Source organism: Dipodomys merriami, unplaced genomic scaffold (genome assembly GCF_024711535.1).
Source record: "Dipodomys merriami isolate MVZ:Mamm:240054 unplaced genomic scaffold, mDipMer1.0.p SCAF_14, whole genome shotgun sequence".
In the NCBI taxonomy this organism is placed as follows: domain Eukaryota; kingdom Metazoa; phylum Chordata; class Mammalia; order Rodentia; family Heteromyidae; genus Dipodomys; species Dipodomys merriami.
The window spans coordinates 14,281,755-14,294,052 of NW_027202715.1; the positions used below are offsets into that span (position 1 = coordinate 14,281,755).

Here is a 12,298-nt window from a genome sequence, read left to right on the forward strand (position 1 = left end):
ATGGTTATCTAAAGTACCTTTTCTTGGTGCCAGTCCTGGGATTTGAACTCAAGGCCTGGGCACTGTCACTGAGCTTTTCTGCTCAAGATTAGTGTTCTACCACTTGAGCCACAGCTCCGCTTCAGGCTTTCTTTGTGATTCATTGGAGATACAGAGTCTCCTGCATTTCCCTAGGTCTGGCGTCAAACCACAAGGCTCAAGTCTCAGCCTCCTGATTAGCTAGGATTACCAGAATAAGTCACCCAGCCCGCACTTCTAATTCAAATCATCTCCTGATGGGGTCAAGACTACTGTTTTTCAAGTTTAGTTGCAGAATAACTTGAGTGGCCCAATGAGCAATCCATCAGCCACAGTGAATTCCACAGAGCTATTTCTATCTAGTGGAAATTTCCTAAATTTTCTAGCAATTACTCAAACATCAAGACAATTGAGAAGAAAACTAAATTTACCTAGGGATTAGAAAAGATTAAGTAGGAAATGAAATGGTTTGTTGTTGTTGTTGTTTTAGAGTTTTGCAAGTTTTCCTTTGAGGTTTTTCCATAAGAAGTCATTGAATGAGTTTGAGTTGTAAATGTAAACTTCATTGAAAATTCAACAATATTCTAGGGAGATTAGGAGTGAATGTGCCAAGGAAAAACAAATTACTAAACAAATATAAGAACAGAACCTGAGCCAGGTACAGGTGGCTCACACCTGTAATTCTAGCTACTCAGGAGGCTGAGATCTGAGGATCATGGTTCAAAGCCAGCCTGGGCAGGAAAAGTCCATGAAACTTATCTCCAATAAACCACCAGAATACTAGAAGTGGTGCTGTGGCTCAAGTGGTATAGCACTCGCCTTGAGCTGAATTGTTGAGGGACAGTGCCCAGGTCCAGAGATCAAGCCCAATGGCCCACAACAACAAATATGTATGTGTATATATATATATATATATATATATATATATATATATATATATATATATATATATATATATAGTAAAGATTCTGTACAGAGAGATTAACAGTTACTTAAGTTAAGGTAATTGTTACCCCTCTGTTGTTTTTCCCCTACCAATTAACAACCAGGAAACTAGAAGTGGCACTGTAGCTCAAGTAGAAGAGGGCTAGCCTTGAACTGAAGAGGGACAGTGCCCAGGTCCAGAGTTCAAGCCCCATGACTGACAACAACCAAACCTGAAATGTTTATTTCTGAAAAGCTTGTTTCAATACCTAAGCAGCATGTAAACTGTGCACTAAAATTGCAAGTTAACAAATATATCCATGGTTATATTTAAATACTTTAAAATTCTTTTAAAATAGCTTTCATGTAGTCACAAAGGTGTCAATGGGAGTTTCATGTTAATATCCTAGGCAGAAAATGACATTATTGGTGTAAAAGTTAGTATTTCAATTAATGAAAAGTTTTAAATTTAAATGAAATTCACCTTCTAAGAATAAAATGAAAACACAGGCAATCAGTATTTCCATAATTATTTAATTTCCCTGGAAAACTAAAAATAGCCCAGGTGTAAAAATATGAGATATACATTAAACACACTAAAGAAGGGACATGTTTAACATCAAGACACAGAAATTGTTCTTTACAAGAAATCATAAAGCCCAGATAAATAAAAAATAGTTCAGGGAACACATAGTAAACATTTTCTTTTAAATAACAGCATAAAATCCTCATCAGGAACATCGTTATGCATTATACCTATTATTTTACAGTAACAATAAAAATAAAATTACAGGTGCAAATATTAAAGGCCAATCATCAAAATAAAATTATTGTTCACACAGACTATTATTTATAAAAGCAATACAAACAGCTAGAATCAATTTGATTTAATATCATATACACTTCTGGCATATCATTTTTCAAATGAGAATGATCAATTCTAATTAACCCATTCAAGTATTTGTTCAGCCAAAGGATTAAAATAAGCCTCATAAAAAAACCTAGGATTTATAAATTAGTATTAATTTTTTCCTCAACATATTACCCAGACAATTATGATCCCCACTGACATCACTGTACAAAGTCCCTCATGAACTGCTTTGTAGGTTATAATTAAGCATAACTGATCACCATAACTCCTTGACCAAAATATCATTATAAGTGTTTGAGGCAAGTCCTATAATATGATGGATGTAATAAGCCAGAACCTTTTCAAAACTATTCTATGGAAGTTTTCATTTCCATAACTTTGAATTTTATTTTTTCAAGATCTTGTTTCCAGATCCAGCACCTATTTCTCTCAGCAAAGGTGGAACAGCAATGCAAAGCAATGACTCAGTGGAACTGGAGAAAAAGCTATCATAGATCAAAGCTTCAATAACATGTCTGGTGTAAAAAAAACACCATGAATAACTCAGAATTACATAACAATATTTATGTCAAAATTTATTGGTTAGCTAAAGAATAAGAGGCAAGTAAAATACAATATTTGCTTTTAACAAAGCAGACTGAGTACTAGGTTAAGTGTGAGGGTGGAATAGGAAATAAGTCAGGACTGGCAAACATTTCCTCTAGGATGTTCTAGGTAAACATCTATTTTATTTTATTTTTAGACTGCTCACCAGATGTCATATGATGAAAAGGAGGGACTGCCTACATATGAGACACTTCTCAAAGTAGCAACGTCTGTCAGGATGCTCTAGGAGGGCAGTTGCTCCTCAGAGCATGAAGTGTAGGAAATTGGAGCCAATTTATTTCAAAACATAACCCATTCTATATGGACTCTTTCTAAACAGAGTTATTCAAATACTAGCTGAAAGTAAAATTTAAGAAATGGATAAATACATCTTGAAAATTCCTGCCAGAAGTCAAGATGTAAACCTGAAGTTTATTGATCTTATGTTCTTCCAGAATAAGAGTTGATAAAGTCTTGGAAATCCTTGACTTCCTTTGGCCATCTTCAAAAAGAAAATCTTAATGAATATAGATAGTGAAGTCTTTTATTGGGATCTGTAATTCCTTGAACCAATTAGGCAAGATGAAGGTATTTTATGTAACTTAAGTTTACTGGACAGTGTGAGAGGTTATTTTGATATCGTCCAGAAAGGTAAATGAGTAAACACTGTCCACACCAAATGATGCTACCTTCATGGAGATTTTAGAAAAAAATCAATTGATAAACCAAGAAAGCACATTATAGGCACAGCAAAACTCTTCACAGCAGGTCAGACTCCAAGCCACTTGGTAATTTCTGAGGGGCAACAAAAGTCTTATTCCAAAGTCTGAAGTTTCTGAAGCACTTCAAGCACAATTGTATAACAAAACTGGTACTGCTCCTATGTACACATACACAAAAACCAACATAGTGATAAGGGGGTGAACACCAATGCTCACTTTTGGAGAACACATTTTAATTTTTCAGGCACATAAAAAAGCTCCACAGAAAACCAACACTTAACTATGAATACAGGAGGACATGTTTATGTAAATATATCTTATAAAATATGAGGAAGATAAATGATCACAAGGTAGTTATGAAGTAAGTTAAGGGGAAAGTTGATATCAACTTCACTGTATCTTCTCTGGCAAATATAAATCTAATTCTAAAATGTCTCACATTAATCTCATTTTACATGTGTATTATATATGATACATATTATATATAAATATGTATATAGTGTATGTTATATTATATTATCATATATAATGAATATTATGTGTCATATTATATATACATGTTTATATACTATATTTAGATATTAATATTGTCTAGAACATATTATATTACATATTATATATATATGGATAGTTTCATAAATATTCTTTAATCTCTTCTTCTGGTTATTCATTACTAATCTGTGACATAACAACATCTTTTTGTAGCATGCCAATAACCTTGATATTCTAGTAGCAAATGGATACCTCAAATTGTGTTTCTTAAGTATTATGGAGTTCAGTGCTACTCTCACCCTTGCTGTCCAAGTGACTCTGAGTTGCAGACCTCATTGGTCTGAATGTATACAACATCTCAGCAAAGTAAGAATTCAACGACATCAAGTGGTAAATGAGCTTCATAAATTGTAAACTGCTACACAATGCTAATTTTTCTACTTACCATTCTTAGAATTTATTTGTGAAAAGCTTACCTTTGTTTGAATCATGCCATAACGTTGTTCTCTCATTTGAGTTACTATATTCAAGATGTTGAACTGTAACAAGATGAGAGTAATTTTGTGCTATTTATGTAGGGGGAAAAAACACAAACCTATGGATTGTCAAATGAATACTCTATCCCTTTTACAGTAAAAGAGATATAACCAGTCACAAGAAAATGTAATTTTAAAAAGCAATCCAAATGAAGAAGACTTGTTTTAGTACATTTTCTAGAGAAAGCAGAAGCATTATTTTTAATAAGAAATATTCTACAGTTTAAAAAAATTCCTCTCCAAAATAAATGACAATAAATTTACCATTGCATATTATTTTGTATTATCCAAAAAGAGAACTGAAGGCAGCACTGTAATTCTGGAAAAACAGAAAAGGCTTTCTCTGGCTATGAGAATAGCATAGCTGTTTCTTATGTAAAGAACCCTGTCAACTTGCACATGACAGATTCTTCCCCTACAATAGGGAGACCAGCAATACTAGGGCTGGTAACTAAGTAGGTTCAGGTCAAGTTCTGCTGTTCGTTTACAGTAAGATGGGTCCAGAAACTGGAAGGGTTTAGAAACTGTTATGACAATAGAACACAGAGGAATGTGCTTAGCTGAATAGGTACAGACCAGCTCAACACTGATGAACATGCTGGAAGAATCACAGATAGTACAAGCATAATCATGAGCTGCAGGGTATGCTGACACATATTTTAGGATTTGTTAACTATAACCCAAAGAATATATAAAATTTCTTAACAGGGACATACAAAGCAACAAAGAAATAATCTCTTACCCACAGTATAACCCCTGCTTTCACTGTATTTGATGTCGGTATAATTTGTGGAGGGGAAGGGGAAAAACAAATCATTTAAATAGGGATACAGGTGGACCCATTGCAACAACGAGATGTACCAGTCGTTATGTTGAAAACGAACTTTACAACTTTGGTGCAGGGGAGGGGGTGGGGGTAGGGGAAGGATTAGGTGGGGAGGGGGGAGGAGTATGGGAAGGGATGGGAAGGGGAAACAAAGGAGGAGGCTACAATGCTTGATAAGAAATGTACTCATTATCTTGCCCGTGTAATTGTAACCCCTCTGTACAGTATTTTCACAATTAAAAAAAAAAGAATTTCTTAACAAGGAGGCATTCCTTTAATAAGTTTTCATTTTTATAATAATTTACACTTTTAATGAAACCTTTCAAAAACTTTCTGTTTTTGTAATATAAACTGGGAATCCTACAAAGGTCCTGTATATCCTTTTCCTCACTTCTCCTAATGATATCATCCTGCCATCTTCCCATAATGAGACCATGCTGAACCAAAACCACAGTATAACATCAAAACTAAAAAAAAACAAACAAACACACACTACTGGCCTAGCAAAAAAAATCTGATGTCTCCTCTTTTACATGTAATCTTGTGTATGCATGTGTGTGCATGCAATCTTGTGTATCATGTTGTGTGAAGTTCTATGTTATGCAGTTTAATCATATGTGAAGAATCCATGCAACTGCAACCACAGTCAATCAGAAGAACTCTCCATGCTGTGTCTTTACAGCCACAGCCATCCATCTCAGTCACTAGCCTTTGACAACCAGTTCTCTATCTCTATGGTTTTGTTATTTCAGGACAGTTATGAATGGAATCATACAGAATCTAGCCATTTGAAATCAACTTTCATTTCACTTAGCATAAATACTTTGAGCTCATCCAGCCCATTATGTATATCAATAGTCTATTCCTTTTTATTGCTAAACAGAACTCAATAGCATGGATGTATACAAGTTTATGTAAGCTTGTTAAAGGACATCTAGTTTGTTTCCAGGATGGGGCTATTATGAATATACATTGCCAGGAACACTTGTGTACAGGTTTTCACATGAATATAAGTCTTCACTTCTAGGAGAAATACATGCGGCAAGCATTTAAATTCTGTATCATATGGTAGTTTTAGATTAGTTTAGAAGCTGAAAAACCATCTTCCCTAGTAGCTGTATCATTTTAAACTTTCAATGTATAAAAAGGGTAATCTAGACTAGTCCAGGTGCTCTCACTCTTACCAGTATTTCTCCGTATCATCACCAGCATGTTCTTTTCACAATTTTTACATTAGCCATTCTGAGAGCTATGTAGTGCTAAATTAATCATGGTTCTAGGTTGCATTTCCCCAAAGACTAATGAAGCAGCACATCTTTCATGTGCTTAACATGTGTATATTCTCTTTTGTCAAAAAATCTCTTAACCATTTCTAGGTGGCTGTTTGAATTTCATTAACTGTTGATCTTTTAGAGTTCTTTATACATTCTAGCTGCAAAATCTCTCCTGGATTATATGGTTTGCAAATAGTTTCTCCCAAATTGTAGCATCTCTTTTCATCTTCTCCTTTGGGTCTTTTAAAGAATAAATTATAGATACATTTTCAATATATGGTGCTAGAATAACTGGATATCTTTAAGGAAAAAATAAATAAGTAAATAATAAATAAAGTGAATCTTCATCTACAACTGTGAACTCAGTGGACCATAGACTTATACCTAAAATATGAAACTCTAGAATTTTGGAAAAACAACAGGAAAAGTTCTTCAGGGGTTAGGCTAGGTCCAAAAGGGTTCATACTAATTATATTCTAAATTATGATTCCTCATATTGAGTTTTGTTTGTGAAGTGCTAAAACCATACTTATGTTATTTGCAGAGATGCTCTAGTTAACTAATCAAAAGAGCTATTAACTTATCACTTACCAAAAAAGGAATTAATTCAAAGGTAAAGAATTGGCTTATATAATATCAGGCTTAAAAAAAGAGAAGTGATTACTCAAAGTTTCACACATAACAATAATGCTCTACAAACTTTTTGTAAAACAGTGCTTTCAAATGCTATGACTAAAAATTATACACAATCAACAAAATGGTGAAAAACTGTTCTAATGATGTTTGCCTGGAAATTGTGAATACATGGTAAGAAAAAGATACTTATTTTTTCATGATACAACAGCTTCATAAAACTGGTGGCCAGCTAATGTTTGCAAGTGGTACGAAGTTACAACAACTAAAAGTGGAAAACTATTTACCATTGCTCTTTGATAAATTCATAGATAATTCATAGATATAACTATCAGTGGCTCAGTACATGTTTGAGATAAACATGTGATAAGGAAGAAATCTTCACAGTTCAGTTTGATTACTGACAAATACACCTGGCTCTAAACAACAAAAATGGAAAAGATAAATTAAAAATTAAATGTAAAACACCTTATCACAAAGGTGAATTAAAGCTTATGTTTCTATAGGATGATGTTCTAACAGCAAAGTTGAAGCATCTGAGAAAACAGTATAATGTAGTTACACAGGTCAAAAAATATGTCAGATGAATCAGCATGCTACTTCACTACCCAACACACACACACACACACACACACCAGCACTCTCAGATGAACTATACAGTGTGTTTAGTGTATGAGTAACAGAATTTTGATTATGTAAAGGGCAATATGGTCAAATTTGAACTTTTCCCCTCATTGCATGACATTTCTCTGCATTATGTTCGCTGATAATGAACATTTGTTACTGTACACTGAAGATGACTTCAGAGAGGAAATAGTCTAGATTCATAGTCTCATGAACATATTACATATTCTCATATCTTTAGAATTATAATTGATAAACTAATTTTTTTGTCAGTCATGGGGGCTGAACTCTGGGCCTGGGCGCTCTTCAGCTCAAGACTAGCGCTCTACCACTTGAGCCACAGCACCACTTCCAGCTTTTTTTTCTGCTTATGTGGTGCTGAGGAATCAAATCCAGGGCCTTATGCATGCGAGGCAAGCATTCTACCACTCAGCCAACTTTCCAGCCCGATAAACTAATCTTAAAGACACAGGTTATAGCTAGTCTAGCATATACTACTGGTAGGTAACTTACACTTCATAAGATTTCCCACATGAGTCCCACAACATAAAAACTAGCCTGAAGCCCATTCCACAAGGCTTTATGGTTTGAGTCTATCCCCCAAAGTTCATGTGTTGGAAGCTTAATTTTTAGCGGGTATCTGGTGGCTAATGCCTGTAATCCTAGCTACTCAGGAGGCTGAGATCTAAGGATCACAGTTCAAAGCCAGCCCAGGCAAGAAAGTCCATGAGACTCTTAATTCCAATAAACTACTCAGAAAAGCCATAATTGGTACTGTGGCTCAAGTGGTAGAGAACTAGCCTTGAGCTAAAGAAGTTCAGGTACAGCTGAGTTCAAGCCCCAGGACCAGCCAAAAAATAAACAAACAAACAAATAATAAAACCCTATTTTCTCAATATAGCAGTATTTGGAGGCCTAGTAAAAGGTACTTGGGTCATGGATGGGAAGTCCTCAAGAACGGACTCATGCCTTTCTCAGTGAGTTCTCACTTTCACTAGACTTGTATTGGATGAGGCTGATGTAAAGCAGTCTGCCTCTCACATGCTCTCTTCCTCTCTTCCTTCATAAGCTTAAGCAGCACAAGGCCCTCACCAGATGTACTACCCTGATCTTGAACTTCACAGCCCTCTAGATTATGAGACCAAGTTAACCTTTATATATTCAACTTTTCTTTCCCAGACTGCCCAGTCTTATTATACTGATTGAAGTGAACTAAAACAAAGCTCAACCCACTGAATACATTCTTGGATGAAATACCAATATATGGAACTGATTTTAAAGTTTATAAGTGATTACTCTCAAATTCTGTATGTTTTAGTTGCTGAAGATAATAAACATGCTCTGGTATTTTTAAAAAGCAATTCTAAGGAGATGAAGAGAGTTATCATTAAAAGTATTTAAGTTAGTGACAGTTCCAGAGCTGTGTGGAAAGTTAATAAAGAAACCATGAGTATATTTCCTATTTTTGTACCACTGTATTTCATCAACTCTAAGTATTCTTAATTGGAAGATGCACCATTATGTTATATACCACTAAAAAAGAAAAACATTGCCAAATAAACTTACAGAATATTGATTATACTTTTTAAATTTAAGGCAGCTATGATGTGGGGGTAAAGTGCTCAATCAAGGCAGCTTTTACATTTGCTATAAGGCATACAAAATGCAGATAATTATAGAGAAATCACTGAAGAAATTTTGATGAATACGTAAGCTACAGACATTATGCTATTGCATTTTCTGCTAAAAGGATAAAACAACATTATTTATGGAAATAAATTTAAACCAGACTCATCCTATTAAAAAATGTCAACATGTTGGAGGACATTTACTCTATTTTGATCACTGGGTTTATATTTATTCTGTGTAATAATACTCCGAATTTGCTTTGGAAAGGCCTATCTTTCCATTTTTAACCATACAGGCTATAGCAGACATGACCGGCCTAAATGGACCAGCACATCCCTCAGTGATTAGTTTGAAAAAGGAGCTTTAACATTCAATCGGAAAAGTAAAATACTTCTGGACATTCTCTAAGCAAGATATCAAAACCATGTGGAAGGGTGAAGAGAAGTTATTCCAGATACCATCCTAAGCCATCTGTTTACATAATAAACTTTAAACCGCACAACCACCCCAGGAAACTGCAGCAGAATAAGGCAGAACAAGAGAGTCTACACACACAAGTGCTTTCCACATACTACCTTGCTCCTTAAGGCTGGCTGGCTATTGGTCTTCCAGTGTTATCACACTGTTAGAAGTGGTGTATTTGTAAACAACATGAGTTTATTTGCTTGACTCACACTTACTGAATAGTTCTTTTCGATGGCACAGAACACGACATCTGCACATATGAATACCCCAGTTCGGCCAACACCAGCACTGCAGTGAACCACCACGGGGCCTGTCACATGGCTTTTCCTCACATAACGGACATATTTTATGAAATAATCTGCTGAGGCAGGAGTGCCATGGTCTGGCCAGCTGGTGAACTGCAGGTGTTTTACAAAATGAGCAGCTCCTGTCTGTGAGAGACAGAAAAAATTCAATGATTTGCTTGTATTAAAAGAGCTCATTTCAACTTCTGCTACACCAATAATAGTAATGATGATGCTGACAGTGGAAGTAATTATACTGGCATTATAGAGGGCTTTCAAAGCATACTCAAATCAAATTCTGATGTTTGTAAGAATCCTGGAGGTTGGTAGGTTTGGAGTTTTTCTATATTTCACAAAAGAGAGTATAACAGCAATAATGAAATAAGAATATTAACAGGTGACATGAATCAAGCAGTTCAAAAATATATATACACTATTTATATATACTATATATGATATACACACATGAATACATACATTATGTGTGTGCATATATATATATATATATATATATCAGGTTTTATGTTAGAAGAGGCTTTATATAAATTATCTCATTCAATCTCTATCATCAGCCCTGTAAAGCAGGTGTTTTCATTACTGTTCAGATTAGGATTAGGGAGCTCTCAAGGTTGGTATATGACATTGAATAATAGCCACAATACTTGAAAGGCAGTAAGCTGAAGGTTGTTGTCATTGAATCACATATTTCAGGGGAATATATCTGTCTGATCACTAATGACCTCTCAATGAAGGCTGGCCTCACCAGTTCTTAATCTTGTGCCATAAAGACAGAATCCTAATGCAGACTTTCCACCTGGGAACCCCCTGCGGGCCTCAGCCCAAATACTCCTCTTCTAGACCCCCTGGCCAAGGCTCAACAGGTCAGCAACAGCATTTGTAGACAAATCATTGCAAGCCTCTCATTCCTCTGTGCCTCCTATATCCCCTAAACACACACACCATCTACAACTGACTTTATTAGCTTCCTTCCCCACTAAATTGTTAGTGTTTCATCCCCAAGAAAGAAGCATTCACAATACTCAGTGCTGCTCACTTTTTTTGTTTTCAGTTCATCATTCATCCTCCTTACATAAGTGATTAGCACACTTGAAGGACCTATTTATCAGCCACACTTGGTAGAGGAGCTAGAACCAGACAACTTCGAATATTCACTCTCCCCACTCCACCTCTCCTTTTCAATGATCTTTTCTCTCCAAAGTTTGAGATAGTAGAAATAGTGGTAGCTTAGTTTCTGCTTCCAGAGAGAAGTAAAAATATTACTTAAGAAAAGAGTCTTCTTCAGTCTATGTTCTATCTTAACTTCTAGTCTTAACACATCTGCTTGTGAAATAAAACATATGTTTAGTACTGACTTTTTCTTTTTTGAACTTACGGACTTCTTCACAATCTGCAACATTCGAATGATGAAATATTTAAGTATCTGGTGGTTCTCCAGGAAGATCCGGACGTGTTTCAACTCCAAAGGTTCCTTCAGAGAGTATGGCCAATAATGGTGACATTTGACATTCCCACCTTCTATCTCTCTGGTTATCATGGCGATAACATTACAATTATTTTCCAAAACCATTAGCCAAAAGTCATCTATGGTGTTTGGCAGTGGTCCTTGGGTAGCAATATAAAAATACTCTTCTTCAAAATTGACTATTCGAATGTAACTAGCATTGATGTAGTCTTTGTTTTTTCCAAGAGCAACACGTGTGGAATCATCTATTACAGAAACAGATACATTGGTGGATAAAGAGAATGTAGGAGAAGAAATATACCCACACATCACAAAAGCATTCCACACAGGTAGATACATGTATAAGAGGTTCTTTTAAAAAGATCTGAGTCTATGAGTGTAATTTTTCCCTTACAAAACCTATTGGCGTAACATAAGAAACACACAATCAGCCATGGTGGCTCACACCTATAATCCTAGCTATTCAGGAGGCTGAGACCTAAGGACCCCAGTTCAAAGCCAGCCCATGAAGGAAAGTCCATGAAACTCTTATCTCCAATTAACCATCAAAAATGCCAGAAATGGAGTTGTGGCTCCAGTGGTAGAGCACTATCCTTGAGCAAAAAAGTTCAAAGACTATGTCTTTGCCCTGAATTCAAGCCCCATGACCCACACACAAAAAAACAAACAAAATACAGAATTAGGGGAGTTTCATCCTTAGAAAACAAAGAAGAATGCCACCAACATCCCAATACTTTGGGGGTCCTGTTAAATATGGTATAGGCAGGATTAGAGCAAGTAAAGTATCTATCAGTTTGCAACTGAATGCAGAAAAGAAGCTGCCATGAAGCAGTAAATGAATAACATTCTCCCACAGCTCTGGGAAACCTAAAAGCCTAGAGCAGGAGGGGTGAAGGTAAAAAAAAAAACAGAACTGTTTAGAGATAGATCCT

General features: G+C 35.5%; 1 protein-coding gene across 10 annotated transcripts in view; it reads right to left on the minus strand.

Moving 5' to 3' along the window:
• Positions 1-1,706: 1,706 nt before the first annotated feature.
• Positions 1,707-12,298, minus strand: part of Ptpn20 (protein tyrosine phosphatase non-receptor type 20) — an 85,876-nt gene continuing 75,284 nt past the window's right edge. For 5 of the 10 annotated variants that reach the window (XM_070020395.1, XM_070020396.1, XM_070020397.1 and 2 more), the window contains 4 exons: positions 11,277-11,611; positions 9,815-10,030; positions 4,089-4,151; positions 1,709-3,278 (listed from right to left, as the gene is read on the minus strand). In XM_070020395.1, coding sequence (XP_069876496.1) covers positions 3,213-3,278; positions 4,089-4,151; positions 9,815-10,030; positions 11,277-11,611 — 680 coding nt within the window. In that variant the 3' untranslated portion in view covers positions 1,709-3,212. Of the gene's footprint in view, positions 3,279-4,088; positions 4,152-9,814; positions 10,031-11,276; positions 11,612-12,298 lie in introns of all 10 variants that reach the window. The other 5 variants (XM_070020401.1, XM_070020399.1, XM_070020400.1 and 2 more) reach the window with 2 other exon arrangements.